This window comes from Anomaloglossus baeobatrachus, chromosome 12 (assembly GCF_048569485.1).
Source record: "Anomaloglossus baeobatrachus isolate aAnoBae1 chromosome 12, aAnoBae1.hap1, whole genome shotgun sequence".
Lineage (NCBI taxonomy): Eukaryota > Metazoa > Chordata > Amphibia > Anura > Aromobatidae > Anomaloglossus > Anomaloglossus baeobatrachus.
In genome coordinates, this window is record NC_134364.1 from 34,397,655 (window position 1) to 34,418,898 (window position 21,244).

The 21,244-nt window shown below is 46.4% G+C and overlaps 1 protein-coding gene across 1 annotated transcript in view; it reads left to right on the top strand.

Annotated features, from left to right (window-relative positions):
* LOC142258517 (uncharacterized) overlaps window positions 1-21,244 on the top strand; it is a 163,936-nt gene that overhangs the window by 62,501 nt on the left and 80,191 nt on the right. Inside the window, exons 11-14 of the mRNA XM_075331139.1 lie at window positions 219-370; window positions 11,568-11,687; window positions 17,067-17,216; window positions 18,324-18,464. Coding sequence (XP_075187254.1) covers window positions 219-370; window positions 11,568-11,687; window positions 17,067-17,216; window positions 18,324-18,464 — 563 coding nt within the window. The remainder of the gene's footprint in view (window positions 1-218; window positions 371-11,567; window positions 11,688-17,066; window positions 17,217-18,323; window positions 18,465-21,244) is intronic.

A 21,244-nucleotide genomic window follows, 5' to 3' on the forward strand; every position in this document is an offset into this window, starting at 1 on the left:
TCCATGGCTACGAGCACTCATATAGTGACAGTTAGTTGCTAGTGGTTATAACCATGGATACCTAAGCTACTGTAATGCCCTGCACATGAGGTAAGAGGCATAGCTAATCAGGAGAACTAGACTACATTTCTAATTAGAGTTGCATTTTGGGATAGGATCTTGGAGATTGGAATACCCCTTGAAATGTTCTAATGCCTTCTAATGATTGTTATCTCCAGGTTCTTCTCCAGTGCAGCAAGCCCTGGTCCAGTCTTTCCTCCATCAAAACAGCGCTGCCATAGACTGCTTGCTATCTGCTATAAAGGAGAAGCCAATGCCAGCTCTGATAATACTTTTAGGAAAAATTCAGATGAAAGCCAAAAAAAACAAGGTATCCTGCTACATTAAATTTTCCAATGTACAAAAAATACATGATGAACAATACAAAATGATATTGTAGTACCGTGCTATAAAAATACATGATGAACAATACAAAATGATATTGTAGTACCGTGTTATAAAAATACATGATGAACAATACAAAATGATATTGTAGTACCGTGCTATAAAGATACATGAAAAATCCATCTTCCAGAACATCGTGCCTTGGATACATGCGATGTTGTGTCAACATTTTTGAAAGAAAATACAAAATAGATAAGCACAAGTCAAGTCACTAAATCATTGCTCTCCGCATCTTTTACTGTTCAGACACATTTGCATTAAAGGGAACCTGTCACGTCCCTAAATACTATTAACCTGCAGATATAGGATTCATCTGTAGGTTAACAGCATTCTAAACATTGTACCTCTATTAACCTGCAGATTAATCCGATATCGGAAGGTTAATAGCTTTTGGGAACATGACAGATTCCCGTTAAACAATATGAAGCAAGTTTGTGAATCTTGTTGGTTAAAAAGTATTCTACAGCTCCTGTCGTATTTTGTATCTGTCTTCTCCCAGAAAACGAAAGGCCGCTTTACACACTGCGATATCGTGACCGATATCGCTAGCGTGGGTACCCGCCCACATCGGTTGTGCGACACGGGCAAATTGCTGCCCGTGTCGCACAACATCGCCCGGACTTGTCACACGGACTTACCTGACTAGCGACGTCGCTGTGACCGGCGAACCGCCTTCTTTCTAAGGGGGGCTGTCCGTGCAGCGTCACAGCGACGTCACTAAGCGGCCGCCCAATCAAAGCGGAGGGGCGGAGATGAGCGGGCCGAACATCCCGCCCACCTCCTTCCTTCTGCATTGCGGACGGGACGCAGGTATGGTGAGGTTCCTCGTTCCAGCGGTGTCACACGTAGTGATGTGTGCTGCCGCAGGAACGATGAACTACATTGTGCCTTAAGCATTAAGCAGCAACGATATTCGAGAAGGGACCCCCATGTCACCGATGAGCTATTTTGCACGTTTTTCCGACGATGCAAAATCACTCATAGGTGTCACATGCAACAACATCGCTAATGCGGCCGGATGTGCATCACCAATTCCGTGACCCCAACGACATTGCATTAGCGTGGCGTAGCGGGTAAAGCGGCCTTAATGCAAGCATCAACAATAATCATGATAGAAATGACGGTCAGGAGGAGTCCAAGTTGACAATAAACAAATAATTGATATTAGCACACTTAGCCAAGTAAAAGGAAACCAGGTCCAGATGATTTACACCCTAGAGTCCTGAAAGAGATAGCGGAGGAAATAATAGTACGTTTGCCATAATAAGTCATAAGTCATGGGAAACAGGTGAGGTCCCTCTAGATTAGAAAGGGGCAAATGTGCTTCCTATCTACAAAAAGGGGGAAAAGGAAGATCCAGGGAATTACAGGCCAGTAAGGCTATGTTCACACAGGGCATTTTTGGCAAGTATTTTTCCTAACCAAAACCTGATCTTGTGGCAGGAAATCTCCTTTGAGTCATCTGCGTTTTTGGTGCGTTTTTCATGCATTTTTAATGGCGTTTTTGCTGCAGATTTGGTGCAGATTTGCTGCTTTTTTTCTACAAAATGGGTTGTATCAATGAAAAAACGCAGCAAATCTGCAGCAAAGAAGTGACATGCTCATTCTTTAAAAACCTGACCAAAAATGCAGGTATTTGACAAAACAGTCAGGAAAAAAACCTGATGTATGTGTGTGCATGAGATTTCAGAAATCTCATGGACTTTGCTGGGACTGTAAAAAAATCAGCTTTTTATTAGCATGGATTTGTATAAAACCAAGGAAAATCTGCAGCTAAAAAATGCAGCAAAAACTTACCAAAAAAGCCCTGTGTGAACATAGCCTAAGCCTGACCTCTATTGCAGGATAAATATTTGAGCAAATTGTCAAACAACATTTACTAAGATACTTGGATGGGAAGGCAGAGCCAGCATGGCTTTATGACCAATAAATCTTATCAGACCAACCGGTCTTCCTTCTACAACAAAGTCACTGAATGGTTGGACCAGGGGAATGCTGTGGATATAGTATATACCTGGACTTCAGTACGTCATTCGATAAAGTATCACATGACATCCTCCTTGAAAAAATGATCAAAAATATCTCTTAGATGGATTCACAACTGGCTTAATGATCGTGCACCACGAGTGATACTAAATGGATACACATCAACCTGGAGGAAAGTCAAAAGCGGGGCCGCAAGGCTCTGTCCTGGAGCCAGGGCTGTTTAATAGCTTTATAAATGATCTGGATAATGGAATTACTGGGGAATTTATAAAATCCACAGATGATACTAAAATAGGAGGAGTAGCCAACACTAGAGAGGAAAGAGAGCGGATTGAAAAGGATCTAGATACACTCGAACAATGGGCCGAGGAGAACAGAATGGTGTTTAAAGGGAACCAGTCACCACTTTATCAGCCTATAAGCTGCGGCCACCACCGGGCTCTTATATACAGCATTCTAACATGCTGTATATAAGAGCCCGGGCCGGGAGTATAGCATAAAAAACACTTTATAATACTTACCCAACGGTCACACGGTGGGCCTTATGGGCGTCTCCGTGGTCCGGTGCTGGCGCCGCCTCTTTATGCCATCTTTGTCCTCTTTCTGAAGCCTGGGTACATGACGCGGCTACATCATACACTCTCGCCGGTCCTGCGCAGGCGCACTACAATACTTTGATCTGCCCTGCTCAGGACGTGAATGCCGGCAAGTGTGTATGACGTTGGACCCGTCATGCTCCGCGGCTAGAGAAAAAAGAGCACAAAGATGGCCAAAAGAGGCGGCGCCGGCACTGGACAACAGACGCCTATAAGGTCCACCGTGCGACCGTTAGGTAGGTATTATAAAGTGTTTATTATGTTATACCCCCGGCCTGGGCTCTTATATACAGCATGTTAGAATGTTGTATATAAGAGCCCGGTGGTGGTGGCCGCAGCTTATAGCCAAAAAAAGTGGTGACAGGTTCCCTTTAACAGGGGCAAATGCAAAGTCCTACATCTGGTTAAAAGAAATGTAAAAAGCATATATAATATGGGAGGAATAGTACTAGGTGATAGCACCGGGGAAAAAGACTTGGGCATAATAGTAGATCCCAGATTCAATATGAGCCAACAGTGCGGAGCTGCAGCTAAAAAGGCCAACAAAATTCTGGGATGTATAAAGACAAGCATTGAATCTAGATCAAGAAGGGTCATTATTCCCCTATACTCTGCCCTGGTCAGACCCCACCTGGAATACTGTGTACAGTTCTGGGCTCCTCAATTCAAGAAAGACCGATATATTGGAGCAAGTCCAGAGAAGAACAACCAAGATGGTAAGAGGTCTGCAAACCATGTCATATGAAGCCCGGCTAAAAGAACTAGGCATGTTTAGTTTGAAAAATAAAAAGCTGAGAGGAGACTTAATAGCGGTCTACAAATACCTGTAAGGCCTCTTTCACACGTACGTCCCTCCGGTATGTGTTTGGCAGTTTTCTCACGTACCGGAGACACATACACACGTAGACCTATGTCTTCCTATGATTTTGGACACGCGTAAGTATTTTTGAACGGAACGTGTGTCTGTTCTGTACTTACGTGTGTTTCTCACGCCGACATGTCCGTTTTCTCTCTGGCATCACGGGTGTCACACGGAAAGCAAACGTGACACACTTAATGCAAACGGACCACACGGATATGTTCCGTGTGACACGCACCGGAGAAAACACATGTGTCTGTGAGAAGAAAAAAACAAACTTTACTCACCTTCTCCAGCCCCGCTGTCTCTGCCGCTGCTGTCACTTGCTGCCGGCCACTCATTATGCTCATTGAATATTCACTTCACTGCGGCCGGAAGCGGCAGCAGCAGGAAGTCTGCAGGACCGGAGACCGAAGATCAGCACCATGGACAGCGAAGCCAGGGACAGGTGAGTAGAAAGTTCCCGTTCCCCGTATGTTATCACGGATAACACACAGAGAACACACGTAGCCCATAAACACGGGTCACGGAGGGCAAAACGCATCTCTGACACGTTTGTGAAAAACGTGCGTGGTTTTTCACGAACGTGTGAAAGAGGCCTAAGGTAGTCACAGTGCAGAAGGAACTACTGTATTCTCATTAGCACAAGGAAATACAAGAAGTAATCGGAGGAAACTTTAAGGAAGGAGATTCAGATTAGACAGTAGGAAATACGTTCTGACAGTGAGGGCAGTCAGGGAGTGGAACAGGCAACCACGAGAGGTAGTGAGGGCAGTCAGAGAGTGGAACAGGCGACCACAGGAGGTGGTGAGGGCAGTCAGAGAGTGGAACAGGCGACCACAGGATGTGGTGAGGGCAGTCAGAGAGTGGAACAGGCGACCACAGGAGGTGGTGAGGGCAGTCAGAGAGTGGAACAGGCGACCACAGGAGGTGGTGAGGGCAGTCAGAGAGTGGAACAGGCGACCACAGGAGGTGGTGAGGGCAGTCAGAGAGTGGAACAGGCGACCACAGGAGGTGGTGAGGGCAGTCAGAGAGTGGAACAGGCGACCACAGGAGGTAGTGAGGGCAGTCAGAGAGTGGAACAGGCGACCACAGGAGGTGGTGAGCTCTCTATTAATGGAAATCTTCAAGCGGAAACTGGATAAACATAGCTGGGATGATTTAGGAAAACCTCCACTCGCAGGGGGTTGGACCCGATGGCCCTTGAGATCCCTCCCAACTCTATGATTCTAGGGCTGGCTCCAGGATTTCGTGGGTCCTGGGTGCAACAGTCTAAGTGGGCTCCCTTAACACATAACACGATTCATAATTATACTATAGAGGTTGTTGGCTGTTTATATATGTGTGTGTGTGTGTGTATATGTGTGTGTGTGTGTGTGTGTGTATATGTGTGTGTGTGTGTGTGTGTATGTGTGTGTGTGTGTATATATATATATATATATATATATATATGTATATATGTATGTATATATATATATATATATATACAGTTAGGTCCAGAAATATTTGGACAGTGACACAAGTTTTGTTATTTTAGCTGTTTACAAAAACATGTTCAGAAATACAATTATATATATAATATGGGCTGAAAGTGCACACTCCCAGCTGCAATATGAGAGTTTTCACATCCAAATCGGAGAAAGGGTTTAGGAATCATAGCTCTGTAATGCATAGCCTCCTCTTTTTAAAGGGACCAAAAGTAATTGGACAAGGGACTCTAAGGGCTGCAATTAACTCTGAAGGCGTCTCCCTCGTTAACCTGTAATCAATGAAGTAGTTAAATGGTCTGGGGTTGATTACAGGTGTGTGGTTTTGCATTTGGAAGCTGTTGCTGTGACCAGACAACATGCGGCCTAAGGAACTCTCAATTGAGGTGAAGCAGAACATCCTGAGGCTGAAAAAAAGAAAAAATCCATCAGAGAGATAGCAGACATGCTTGGAGTAGCAAAATCAACAGTCGGGTACATTCTGAGAAAAAAGGAATTGACTGGTGAGCTTGGGAACTCAAAAAGGCCTGGGCGTCCACGGATGACAACAGTGGTGGATGATCGCCGCATACTTTCTATTGGTGAAGAAAAACCCATTCACAACATCAACTGAAGTCCAGAACACTCTCAGTGAAGTAGGTGTATCTGTCTCTAAGTCAACAGTAAAGAGAAGACTCCATGAAAGTAAATACAAAGGGTTCACATCTAGATGCAAACCATTCATCAATTCCAAAAATAGACAGGCCAGAGTTAAATTTGCTGAAAAACACCTCATGAAGCCAGCTCAGTTCTGGAAAAGTATTCTATGGACAGATGAGACCAAGATCAACCTGTACCAGAATGATGGGAAGAAAAAAGTTTGGAGAAGAAAGGGAACGGCACATGATCCAAGGCACACCACATCCTCTGTAAAACATGGTGGAGGCAACGTGATGGCATGGGCATGCATGGCTTTCAATGGCACTGGGTCACTTGTGTTTATTGATGACATAACAGCAGACAAGAGTGGCCGGATGAATTCTGAAGTGAACCGGGATATACTTTCAGCCCAGATTCAGCCAAATGCCGCAAAGTTGATCGGACGGCGCTTCATAGTACAGATGGACAATGACCCCAAGCATACAGCCAAAGCTACCCAGGAGTTCATGAGTGCAAAAAAGTGGAACATTCTGCAATGGCCAAGTCAATCACCAGATCTTAACCCAATTGAGCATGCATTTCACTTGCTCAAATCCAGACTTAAGACGGAAAGACCCACAAACAAGCAAGACCTGAAGGCTGCGGCTGTAAAGGCCTGGCAAAGCATTAAGAAGGAGGAAACCCAGTGTTTGGTGATGTCCATGGGTTCCAGACTTAAGGCAGTGATTGCCTCCAAAGGATTCGCAACAAAATATTGAAAATAAAAATATTTGGTTTGGGTTTGGTTTATTTGTCCAATTACTTTTGACCTCCTAAAATGTGGAGTGTTTGTAAAGAAATGTGTACAATTCCTACAATTTCTATCAGATATTTTTGTTCAAACCTTCAAATTAAACGTTACAATCTGCACTTGAATTCTGTTGTAGAGGTTTCATTTCAAATTCAATGTGGTGGCATGCAGAGCCCAACTCGCGAAAATTGTGTCACTGTCCAAATATTTCTGGACCTAACTGTATATATATATATATATATATACACGTATATATATATAATGTCTAATACGATCCCTGTAACTATAATCCCCCTCATGCGCGGTTCCTTCCCCCTGTGCACTCTTCTCTCCTTATGCGCTCTCTCCCCCTCTCCCCTGTGCTTTCTTCTCCCCCTGTCTCCTCTGTGTGCTTTCTCTCCTCTCTGCTCTCTGCTTTCTTATCCCCAAGTGTGATGTTTCCTCCGTGTGCTCTCCCTCTCCTCTGTGCTCTCTTTTCTCCCTCTGTGCGTTGTCTCCCCTGTGCTTTTTCTCCCCCCCCCATGCGGTCTCTCCCCCTGTGCTCTCTCTTCTCCCCCTGTTCGGTCTGTCTCCCTGTGCTCTCTCTTCTCCCCCTGTACGGTCTCTCCCCCATGCTCTCACTTTTCCCCCTGTGTGGTCTCTCGCTTGTGCTGTCTCTTCTACCTCCCCCCTCCCCGCGCTGTGTGATGAGCGCAGTTTACTTACTGCTGAGCGATGTCCTAGTGATGCAGTAGATGAGTGCTGACTGCAGGTGTCAGGTAATGTCGCTGGTCTCTGCTCCTGGCTCATTACTATTCATAAGCCAGGAGCAGTCAGGACGATGTGCAATCACTACATAGTGCAGAGAGAGTGCAGCGCATGGGGGAGGGGCCTGACAAGGGCTGGGGACACTGTCACGCAAGCAGCGCTGATGGTATCCCCAACAGCGAGTGGGCCCCCCGTTTGTCCAGGGCCCCGACACTTGCCTAGATGTGCCGGGTGGTGACGCTGGTCCTGGCTCCTGTGCAGATCTATATATCTCCATAAAGCAAATAAACCCTCCGCTGTGTTATCCTGCATGTCCCCACTACATATAATGTACTAAATGTAGTTTATCAAGTGGTAGGGGAAAAATATCGGGGAAGATCAGACCACAGGGTTGTGTGTAGTCTGTACTTTGTAAATACTGCATAGAAGCTGCAAAGTTTATTGTAGTAGAAGATTTTTAGTGAAATCCATTTGCAGATACTTTAGTTTTTATTCTGAGTTTTGCATACTTGTTAGGTATTGTTATATTATTAGTTTGTTTGTTTTTTGGGGGGTTTATGATTGGTTATGTTACCAACAATGACAGCGAGACTAAAATTCTGCACCTTATTGTAGAAAATCAGAATCTCATCCAATAAACACTATTTTAACTCAAACTCATTGTATAATAAAACCATATTTGTATTTCTTTTTCGCTCTATTGGGAGACCCAGACAATTGGGTGTATAGGCTATGCCTCCGGAGGCCGCACAAAGTACTACACTTAAAAGTGTTAGGCCCCTCCCCTTCTGCCTATACACCCCCCGTGCTCCCACGGGCTCCTCAGTTTTTTGCTTTGTGCGAAGGAGGTCAGACACACACAGCATCAACAGGGCCACGGTTTTTACTCCAACTTGTTTGTGGTCCCAAAGAAGGACGGGTCTTTCCGTCCTGTCCTAGACCTGAAACTTCTCAACAAACACGTAAAGACCAGGCGGTTCCGGATGGAATCCCTTCGCTCCGTCATCGCCTCAATGTCCCAAGGAGATTTCCTTGCATCGATCGATATCAAAGATGCTTATCTCCACGTTCCGATTGCCCCAGAGCACCAGCGCTTCTTGCGCTTCGCCATAGGAAACGAACACCTGCAGTTCGTGGCACTGCCATTCGGCCTGGCAACAGCCCCACGGGTTTTCACCAAGGTTATGGCTACTGTAGTAGCGGTCCTCCATTCTCAAGGTCACTCGGTGATCCCGTACTTGGACGATCTGTTGATCAAGGCACCCTCTCAAGAGGCATGCCAACACAGCCTCGACGCTACCCTGGAGACTCTCCAGAGTTTCGGGTGGATCATCAATTTTCCAAAGTCAAATCTGACACCGGCCCAATCGCTCACATACCTTGGCATGGAGTTTCATACCCTCTCAGCGATAGTGAAGCTTCCGCTGATCAAGCAGCGGTCACTACAGACAGGGGTACAATCTCTCCTTCAAGGCCAGTCACACCCCTTGAGGCGCCTCATGCACTTCCTGGGGAAGATGGTGGCAGCAATGGAAGCAGTCCCTTTCGCGCAGTTTCACCTACGTCCTCTTCAATGGGACATCCTACGCAAATGGGACAGGAAGCCGACGTCCCTCGACAGGACCGTCTCCCTCTCTCAGGCGACCAAAGCTTCCCTTCGGTGGTGGCTTCTTCCCACTTCATTATCGAAGGGGAAATCCTTCCTACCCCCATCCTGGGAAGTAGTCACGACGGACGCAAGTCTGTCAGGGTGGGGAGCGGTTTTTCTCCACCACAGGACTCAGGGTATGTGGTCCCGGCAAGAGTCCTCGCTTCAGATCAATGTTCTGGAAATTCGGGCAGTGTATCTTGCCCTGAAAGCGTTCCAGCAGTGGCTGGAAGGCAAGCAGATCCGAATTCAGTCGGACAATTCCACAGCGGTGGCATACATCAACCACCAAGGCGGCACACGCAGTCGACAAGCCTTCCAGGAAGTCCGGCGGATTTTGATGTGGGTGGAAGCCACGGCCTCCACCATATCCGCAGTTCACATCCCAGGCGTGGAAAACTGGGAAGCAGATTATCTCAGTCGCCAGGGCATGGACGCAGGGGAATGGTCCCTTCACCCGGACGTGTTTCAGGAGATCTGTTGCCGCTGGGGGGTGCCGGACGTCGACCTCATGGCGTCCCGGCACAACAACAAGGTACCAACGTTCATGGCACGGTCTCAAGATCCCAGAGCTCTGGCGGCAGACGCCTTAGTTCAGGATTGGTCGCAGTTTCAGCTCCCTTATGTGTTTCCTCCGCTGGCACTGTTGCCCAGAGTGTTACGCAAGATCAGGGCCGACTGCCGCCGCGCCATTCTCGTCGCTCCAGACTGGCCGAGGAGGTCGTGGTACCCGGATCTGTGGCATCTCACGGTCGGCCAACCGTGGGCACTACCAGACCGACCAGACTTGCTGTCTCAAGGGCCGTTTTTCCATCTGAATTCTGCGGCCCTCAACCTGACTGTGTGGCCATTGAGTCCTGGATCCTAGCGTCTTCAGGGTTATCTCAAGAAGTCATTGCCACTATGAGACAGGCTAGGAAACCAACGTCCGCCAAGATTTATCACAGGACGTGGAAAATTTTCCTGTCGTGGTGCTCTGCTCAGGGTTTTTCTCCCTGGCCATTTGCATTACCTACTTTTCTGTCCTTCCTTCAATCTGGACTGGAAAAGGGCTTGTCGCTCGGTTCCCTTAAGGGACAAGTTTCAGCGCTCTCTGTGTTTTTCCAGAAGCGCCTAGCTAGACTTCCACAGGTACGCACGTTCCTGCAGGGAGTTTGTCACATCGTTCCACCTTACAAGCGGCCGTTAGAACCCTGGGATCTAAACAGGGTGCTGATGGTTCTTCAGAAACCACCATTCGAGCCAATGAGAGATATCTCCCTCTCACGACTTTCGCAGAAAGTGGTTTTTCTAGTAGCAGTCACTTCTCTTCGGAGAGTGTCTGAGCTAGCAGCGTTGTCGTGCAAAGCCCCTTTTCTGGTTTTTCACCAGGACAAGGTGGTTCTACGTCCGGTTCCGGAATTTCTCCCTAAGGTGGTATCCCCCTTTCATCTCAATCAGGATATTTCCTTACCCTCTTTTTATCCTCATCCAGTTCACCAATGTGAAAAGGATTTGCACTTGTTAGATCTGGTGAGAGCACTCAGACTCTACATTTCTCGTACGGCGCCCCTGCGCCGCTCGGATGCACTCTTTGTCCTTGTCGCTGGCCAGCGTAAAGGGTCACAGGCTTCCAAATCAACCCTGGCTCGGTGGATCAAGGAGCCAATTATCGAAGCTTACCGTTCGGCTGGGCTTCCGGTTCCCTCAGGGCTGAAGGCCCATTCTACCAGAGCCGTGGGAGCGTCCTGGGCTTTGAGGCACCAGGCTACGGCTCAACAGGTGTGTCAGGCGGCTACCTGGTCGAGCCTGCACACTTTCACGAAGCACTATCAGGTGCATACCTATGCTGCGGCGGATGCCAGCCTAGGTAGACGAGTCCTTCAGGCGGCGGTTGCCCACCTGTAGGAAAGGGCCGTTTTACGGCTCTCTTACGAGGTATTATTTTACCCACCCAGGGACTGCTTTTGGACGTCCCAATTGTCTGGGTCTCCCAATAGAGCGAAACAGAAGAAGGGAATTTTGTTTACTTACCGTAAATTCCTTTTCTTCTAGCTCTAATTGGGAGACCCAGCACCCGCCCCTGTTTTTTTGTGTACACATGTTGTTCATGTTGAATGGTTTCAGTTCTCCGAGTTTCCTTCGGATTGAAGTTACTTTAAACCAGTTTATAATTATTTTTCCTCCTTCTTGCTTTTGCACCAAAACTGAGGAGCCCGTGGGAGCACGGGGGGTGTATAGGCAGAAGGGGAGGGGCCTAACACTTTTAAGTGTAGTACTTTGTGCGGCCTCCGGAGGCATAGCCTATACACCCAATTGTCTGGGTCTCCCAATTAGAGCTAGAAGAAAAGGAATTTACGGTAAGTAAACAAAATTCCCTTCTTTCTAATAGGACGCAAGTGAGAGCTTCAGACAGGCACTGGATCTACTGGACCCGGCACCCCCCTCTGATAAGGCTGACGTTTTCTACCTGCTGGGCCTGTGCTACATGGAGCAGTTTAAGTTTCTCCAGGTGAGTGGGTGATAAAGCACTTGCTGTGTGTATTTTCTTTCCCTGAAGCCCACCCATACACTTCATAAAGTTGAATGAATACAATGCTCCGTAACACCATACAATAAAGATTGTGGGTATGGATTCTGCCGAATCCAGACTTATAGCACAAACTCAACACCATAGTATTGCAAATAAAGAGGAAAGAGTTTTTATAGTGCAAAATGGTTCAGAATTTTTATTAAGACATGAGGTGAACATCCATAAAAGCACTTAAAAGGTACCCGGACCAGATATCAAATGCAATTCATTAGGAATCCCTGGGTAAATGGGCCATTTACATAATGTAATAGATAAAAATGTTATTAGTCATAGCATATACACCATGTTAGGCAATATCACAAATGGCCTATAACACCAGAGTACCATATACATCAGTATTTAAACCCGGTATACTGGGGGACGCAACTAAGAATCCTCTCCCCTGATGAAGATTTGAATACCTCATAAAGAAACATCGAAACGTACGTTGGGTGTTTTCCTGAGGCTCCTCCCCATGACTGGTTGTTGGTAATGTTTTTTTTCTACCATTTGGGCACTTTGCCTACAACTTTAAATTGTATGTATACTAATATATATATGGGACTCTGGTGTTATAGGCCATTTGTGATATTGCCTAACATGGTGTATATGCTATGACTAATAACATTTTTATCTATTACATTATGTAAATGGCCTATTTACCCAGGGATTCCTAATGAATTGCATTTGATATCCGGTCCGGGTACCTTTTAAGTGCTTTTATGGATGTTCACCTCATGTCTTAATAACAATTCTGAACCATTTTGCACTATAAAAACTCTTTCCTCTTTATTTGCAATACTTCATAAAGTTGACAGCTGGGGCGCAGTTCTCTCGGCTAACTCTCCCCCCATACACAGGAGTGCTCGCTGTGCCCTGCTCTCCTGTTATCTCTGTTTCAGAGCTGCTGTCAGAGACTTTTAACAAAACGGGAGAACAGGAGTATAAAGTACAATAATAGTAATACGTTATTGGCAAATACAGATCACAAACAAACAACACGATAAAACCACCGTGTAGTAAAATCAAGCATTGTGGGGAATGTGACACAAATCAATCAGTACGAAAATCAGTAGAACTAAAAGTGCAGGATGGTTAGGGAGAAGGAAGGTAAATATAGGTGAAATGGAGTACATGTTATAATCCCATAGCACTATCCTTCACCCATATAAGACATGGCACTAATAATTGATTAAAGGAAATAAATATATCAATTAACTAAAATGCCAATTGCATAGCAGCATCCAGGGAAAGTTCCAAGTGGTCACAGTGATTCCCACAAAATGGACTTGTGGACCCCCAACGCACGTTTCGCTAGGGTTTTTTTATGGCTTCATCAGGGAGGAAGAGACTTAGTATAAAAGAAAAAAAGTGGATAGGGAGTCCGATATCGGACATACCAGATCCTTATCTTTCCCGCCATCATCTGTGTATGGAGACTGAGGTTGGATAGCTGCTTATGTCCCACTTTCACTGTGTAACATAATAATAATAGTTATTCACTGTTATAGCTCCATTAATTCCACAGCGCTTTACATACATCAGCAACACTGTCCCCATCGGGGGCTCACAATCAAGTCCCTATCTGTATGTCCTTGTCTGACATCATCTTGGCCTGTCCAAGCATGATGGCAGTCATAGTTTCGCAACAGCTGCATTACCACATTGACGGGTAGCCCTGCAGTGGAATTTGTCTATCTTTTCCAGTATCCGTGCGTTAAGCTCTAGTAAGTTCAGGTGGAACGCCAGCTTGTCAAGTGGATGTTAAACCAAAATGAATATTCACTGCTTCCCTCTCCCATAATCCCTCTTAGCGCCAACATCAGGGGTAGTAATAATTTTCACAGTCATTTACTATTACTGACCTCATGACGAGATATGAGATTATGAGCTTAGGGAGCAGTGAATATTCATTTTGGTTTTCCTATGACTCACTCTGGCGCCGCACTGCCTGGACACCCCCTCCTCCCAGTGCAGGGCATCTGAGAATTAGCTTTTATGTAAAGTTCATTCTTTCATAGTATATGTAAAAATAAAAGTTTACACGTGGTCACTTGTGCCTGCTCAGTTGGCAGATACTTCCCTTTTAGTGCAGTTCACTCGTCAGCTTTACTGTGTAGCCTGGGTCAGTATAAATGAAGCTGCATTGAACTGCTGGTTGCCTAGTAAATACTGCAGGATAAAATGCTAAATATACAAATTTGCTAAATAATGTTGCCAGTGACAAGAGTTTTTCCATATGGTCGTTTTGGGGGTACGTTGGGAACACTATTTCAAGCAGAGTGCTTTCAAGCACATAATGCTGTCACAATGCCCTCATAAATAGTGTAAAGGGTGCTTTACACGCTGCGACATCGCTAACGATATATCGTCGGGGTCACGTCATTAGTGACGCACATCCGGCGCCGGTAGCGACATCGCAGCGTGTGGCACCAAGGAGCGACGATCAACGATCGCAAAAACGTCAAAAATCGTTGATCGTTGACACGTCGCTCCTTTTCATAATATCGTTGGTGGTGCATGCCGCTTGTTGGTCGTTGTTCCTGCGCATTACACATCGCTATGTGTGACACCACAGGAACGACGGACATCTCCTTACCTGCGTCCACTGGCAATGAGGAAGGAAGGAGGTGGGCGGCACGTTCCGGACGCTCATCTCCGCCCCTCCTCTGCTATTGGGCGGCCGCTTAGTGACGTCGCTATGATGCCGAACGACCCGCCCCCTTAAAGGAGAGATTGTTCAATGTCTCCAGCGACGTTGCTAAGCAGGTATGTGCGTGTGACGCTGCCGTAGCGATATTTTTCGCTACGGCAGCGATCACCACAAATCACAGGAAGACGGGGGCGGGTGCTATCGCTCGCGACATCGCTAGCAATCGCTAGCGATGTCGCAGCGTGTAAAGCACCCTTTAGAGAATAGGGATCAATTTTGGCATTACTGATTTTTATTCAATGTACCCCAGGCAGGCCCGTCACTAGACCAACCATGACCATCATCAAATGCCACCACATTGGCAAGTTCACTAATGGGACTCTGGTAGCACAGAATGACTGTTCAAACCCAGCGCAGGCGCTTGTAGCATAATGGTACTGCCAATCATGTAAGTGCACCTCCCCACCTGCTTGTGTTCCTCCTATCTCTACCCCACCCCTCTTCTTTGATTGACAGCTCTGGCTTCATAGAGACAGAGAAGGGCGGAAATAGATGGAGAACAAGCAGGTGGCAAGGTGCATTGAACTGCTTGGCTGCACCATGATGCACCGAGCGCCTGTGCTTGGTTTGAACAGTCCTTTCAACATTACTCGGTGGTGAATGTTTCCACAATCTTCTCCTTTAAAAAAAAATGTTTATTCTTCTAATTTGTGGATCATGTTAATGTGGGTGGATCTGCCAGCTTGTGCTTCATCAGTATTCTGTTCCTTCCATCCTTCAGCACTATGACTGACAGCCCAAACCTTCCTGAAATCTGGATACATCTGCCATGGTCTCCCATATGTATAATGTTTAAAAATGCAATGTTACCCTTAGTGAACGTGATTCTTACAGCAGATGGTGTTATAAACGCTCATTACACCCTTAAAATGCAGCTCGATGACCGGCTCTAGGCTAATGTAGAGCTATGCAGACTACGGCAGCTACTGGGCATGTACAAGAGTTCAGCGGGGAGGAGGACAGGGAAAAGAGCTTTTCGAGCTAGCTAGGTGGGCAGAGATGGCGTTTACACCTTGATTACACTTGGACTCATAAAATCTGACCATATAGAGCTGGACTCATCAAATGCTGAGTGCTTGGAAAAAAATATACCGTAGTTATGCTCAATTTGTAAAGTAAGTACACCAGCCTCATCAGGACTAGGTGCTTTGTTTCATAGGCCTACTCAACAGTCACTGTGTCTCATGTGGCCCCTTGGGAAAATTTGTCAATTAACGCAGCCCTCCAGCATTGTGGGGGGTTTTCAGCACTCTAGTGGCACTTTAAATAAAACACCCTTGTCAATATATACTCACATTCCAATGGCTTCACCTTTTACCGACACCAGGCTGATCTCGCGGTGCCTTCTTGTAACCGTAACGCCTGACTGGAAGCTCCCAATGCATCTCTATGTGAGCCTGAACAAGGCTCTCATAGATTTTTTTTTTAGTTATTTAACTCCGATGCACTCCATGAAACACTGGAGCTGTCAACAGGTCACAAATTCTTCTTCAGTATATGTTTGATAAAGGTCTCTGACCGAAACATCACGTTTACACATCTTTCCATTAGAACCACAATTAAGAACTCACCATTGGCAACATACTCTGAATGCCGGATTCTCTTTTATATGTGTATACGCAGTCGATACTATCAGAGCACTTAGAAACTCCAGGAGTGCCGTATTTCCTTCCTTCGTAAATCACCAGATCAACGGAGATAGAAGGTGAAGCCACTGGAAGGGGAGTATAAGACAGCGGTCAGAGGACTTAAGGGTACTTTACACGCTGTGAGATCGCTAGCGAGCGTACCCGCCCCAGTCGGTTGTGCGACACGGGCAAATTGCTGCCCGTGGCACACAACATCGTCACACAGACTTACCTTCCCTGTGACGTCGCTCTGGCCGGTAAACCGCCTCCTTTCTAAGGGGGAGGTTTGTTCGACGTCACACGGCAGCCGTCCAATAGAAGCAGAGGGGTGGAGATGAGCGGGACGTAACATCCCGCCCACCTCCTTCCTTCCTCATTGCCAGCGGCCGCAGGTAAGGTGATGTTCCTCGTTCCTGCGGTGTCACACATAGCGATGTGTGGTGCCGCAGAAACGACGAACAACATCGTACCTGCAGCAGCAACAACATTAAGGAAAGGAGCAACGTGTCAACAATCATCCATTTTGGACAATTTTGCGATCGTTGATCGTCGCTCCTTGGTGTCACATGCTGCGCTGTCGCTAACGACGCCGGATGTGCGCCACTAACGACGTGACCCCAGCGATATATCGGTAGCGATGTCGCAGCGTGTAAAGCACCCTTTAGATTTAAAGCGCCACTCCAACCATGAAAAAACACTGGAGTGGTGCTTTAATACCCCACTCCTGCATTATATTATTAGATCTTTTAACCATCAGGTTTTGTACAGAACTGCAGGCGATATCCTACGGCTTAAGACGGAAGTGTTTACATTTTTGTGATTTGTGCATGTGTTTTATTCTAGACAATGTGGTCCTAATTCATATTCTAACATATCTCCTATTATCACTGATCTGTACTGCTGGATGTTCATAATATATAATACGGTCTTTTACAAATCCATTCTCTCTGCTGTAATGAAAGCTGCTTATTATTCCAGGCTCTTGAGGCTTTGACCAGTGCCGTGAAGAATCGCTCTGGTTATTGTGATGCCTATTATCAACGAGGACTCTGCCGGATGCGTCTCCAGCAATCAAAGTGTGTACAGGATTTCAATAAAACCCTGGAGATAAACCCAGAACATTTTCAGGTACAGGTCTTGTTCCAAGCTAAAAATCTAACATATTCTCCCGATATAATACATAATGGAAGGGGGAGTTGTTACATTGATTTGTAGGGTTGTTAGTTGGGTTCATGATCCTCAGGAGTGTAATTATAGAAGGTGCAGAGGATGTGGTCACTTCTTGGCCCAGAAGTCTGAAGAGGTCCAAATGATCTCTACCCCATATAATGAGGCTAGTGGCATAAATGAAATTTAAGGATGAGGATCCTATTATTATTATTATTATTATTATTATTTATTATTATTATTATTATTATAGCGCCATTTATTCCATGGCGCTTTACAAGTGAAAGAGGGTATACATACAACAATCATTAACAGTACAAAACAGACTGGTACAGGAGGAGAGAGGACCCTGCCCGCGAGGGCTCACAGTCTACAGGAGGAGAGAGGACCCTGCCCGCGAGGGCTCACAGTCTACAGGAGGAGAGAGGACCCTGCCCGCGAGGGCTCACAGTCTACAGGAGGAGAGAGGACCCTGCCCGCGAGGGCTCACAGTCTACAGGAGGAGAGAGGACCCTGCCCGCGAGGGCTCACAGTCTACAGGAGGAGAGAGAAACCTGCCCGCGAGGGCTCACAGTCTACAGGGAATGGGTGATGGTACAATAGGTGAGGACAGAGCTGGTTGCGCAGTGGTGTACTGGACTGAGGGCTATTGTAGGTTGTAGGCTTGTTGGAAGAGGTGGGTCTTGAGGTTCCTCTTGAAGCTTTCCATGGTAGGGGAGAGTCTGATATGCTGAGGTAGAGCGTTCCAGAGTATGGGGGATGCAAGGGAGAAATCTTGTACGCGATTGTGGGAAGAGCAGATAAGAGAGGAGATTAAATATTAAAGAGTTTGCGACGGGGGCTCAGGAGCATCAAGAAATTAATTTGTGAAGAGCTTAGTTTACTATCTAGTAATATGAATGGAGCACATCCTTAGGAATTGGGAATGTTGTTGTATTTATTTTGTATCCATATGTTGTGCCATGACGTATGTATATGGGTACGGCATGTTTATCCTGTGTTAAGTGCCTGGCTCAGCTGTTCATTCACCCTGCACTCCCTACCATAATAATTTGCTTTTTAATGCAGGCCTATTTGTGCCGAGCAGCTTTTTATGGATTTAGAAAGAGATATTCCAAAGCCATCATGAATTGCAATTCTGCAATCAAAGTACAGCCACGCAGCGTAAGAGCTTATCTCTACAGAGGAGCGTTAAAGTACTACATTAAGGTGAGGCGCGCTATCTCAGGAACATCCTTTTAACTGCTCTAAAAGGCTCTGTAAGTAATTGTTACTCAAGGGGTTCTTATTTCGTCTCTGCAGTTTGCTTGCATGTGTACTATGGGCTTTGTTCTTTAAGAAAATTTGAGCTTTGTTGATCATTGTCAATCAATAGTCTTTTTTTTCTAAAGAACTAAAATTTACATAGTTTCGGTACTGTTATACAAGTATCCCAGGCTGTAGATGCACTGACGAGGGACAAATCACCCCGAAACACCGTGTCTGCAAATTGGGATTCTGATCTGGCATTAAATCCTAAAGGGGGCTTTACACGGTAGCGATATTGCTAGCAATTTCTAGCGATATAGAGCGAGTAAGTTCCCGCCCCTGTCGTGCATGCGATTGTTTGTGATCGCTGCCGCAGCGTCACACGCACTTACCTGGTCAGCGGCGTCGCTGTGACTGCCGAACAATCCCTCCCTCAACGGGGAGGTGCGTTCGGCATCACAGCGACGTCAATCAAAGCGGAGGCGCGGAGCTTAGCGTGATGTAAACATCTCGCCCACCTCTTCCTTCCGCATTGTGGCCGGCAGCAGGTAAGGAGACGTTCCTCGCTCCTGCGGTGTTACACATAGCGATGTGTGCTGCCGCAGGAGCTACGAACCACAACAAAAAACAACCCTTACCGATTTTTGAGTTTGGGACGACCTCTCCATGGTGAACGATTTTCACCATTTTTGGGGTCGCTTAAGGTCGCAGGTACCTGTCACACGCTGCGATATCGTTATTGACGCCGGATGTGTGTCACTAACAACGTGACCCCGACGATAAAAAATTAACGATATCGTAGCGTGTAAAGCCCCCTTAAGTCTTATAAAAAGGCTTGTCTAAAAAGCCACTTTTGACTTTGAGGATTGCTACTCCCAATAGGTGGCGCTAGAGTTAGTCTCCTTCCTCACTGCAGGGACAAATTGAATAATTCCCAGAGGGGCATTGCAGCTAGAAGTCCCTTCACTGTTAGCCAGACTGGTTTGTCAGGTCTCTGTAAGGAGAATAGTCTTCCCCGTGGTCCCCACATAGCTTCTCATAAGCCAGATCATATACCCACACTTTGCACTGACGAAGGGCAATCAACCCGAAACACCGTGTCTGCAAATTGGCATTCTGATCTGGCATTAAGTCCTGAGTCTTATGAAAAGGCTTGTCTATAAAGCCACTTTTGACTTTTAGGATTGCTACTTCCAATAGGTGGCGCTAGAGTTTGTCTCCTTCCTCACTGGAGGGACAATTTGAATAATTCCCAGAGGGGCATTGCACTTATAGAAGTCCCTTCACTGTTAGCTAGACTGGTTTGTCAGGTCTCAATAAGGAGAATAGTCCTCCCCGTGGTCCCCACATAGCTTCTCATAAGCCACATCAGATACCCACACTTTGCTCTGACGAAGGGCAATCACCCCGAAACACCATGTCTGCAAATTGGGATTCTGATCTGGCATTAAATCCTGAAGGACCATTTACACGCCGCGACATTGCTAACGATATATCGTCGGGGTCATGGTGTTTGTGACGCACATCCGGCGTCGTTAGCGACATCGCAGCGTGTGACAGGCAGAAGCGACCTTAAACGATCACAAAAGAGACAAAAAAATCGTTGGTATATGAGAGGTCATTCATTTACCAAAAATCGTTGTCTGGTAAGTAGCGATGTTGTTCCTCATTCCTGCGGCAGCACACATCGCTATGTGTGACACCGCAGGAGCGACAAACATCTCCTTACCTGCGTCCACAGGCAATGAGGAAGGAAGGAGGTGGGCGGCATGTTCCGGCCACTCATCTCCACCCCTCCTCTGCTATTGGACGGCTGCCGTGTGACGTTGCTGTGATGCCGCACGAACCGCCCCCTTAGAAAGAAGGCGGATCGCCGGCCAGAGCGATGTCGCAGGGAAGGTAAGTACGTGTGACGGGTGTTAGCGATCTTGTGCGCCACGGTCAGCGATTTGCCCGTGACGCACAACCGACGGGGGCGTGTATGCTCGCTAGCGATATCGGTACCGTTATCGCAGCGTGTAAAGTACCCTTAAGTCTTATGAAAAGGCTTGTCTAAAAGCCACTTTTGACTTTTAGGATTGCTACTTCCGATAGGTGGCGCTAGAGTTTGTCTCTTTCCTCACTGGAGGCACAATTTGGCTGTAGATGCAAATTCAAAAATCATGCAATCAATGGTACTATTTATTTTGAAAACACATTTCTCTCAAGCGCACTGGTATTAGACATACATATTTTGGGGCTGATTCATTAAAGCTTTGAAAAGTTGCAAAATGTGGAGTTCAGCAGAACGTTGGCGACTATTGATGTTTTCATACCAGTTTTAATCAGCTCCACCAAGACGGATGGAGAGGAGCAAAGCCGGGATGGGGCTTAGCCTTGACCGCTTGTCTAATTTATTATAAGTGAAGGAGGCGCACGCTATCCAGAAGATGTGCCAAATTCATTAAGTGTCATGTGCCCCTTAATGAATTTGATGCGTTATACTCTATCAAGACTAGCTTAGCTTGAGAGTGCAATACTCCAGTCTTGATGAATCCAAACCTTCGTGTTTTTATTTTTACTGTCTTCCGCATTCAATAAAGCCCAAACTATAGGTAGTTGTCATGTCCCCACTGGAGTCCGCTCCTGCAACGACGTCTGCTTCGATCACAAGGTGCCGCCGTATTCCCACCGTGGCCAGTGATAGGAGAGGAGTCAGTATCAGTGGCTATGGTGGGCACAGGTCCACCCATCCACTTAAA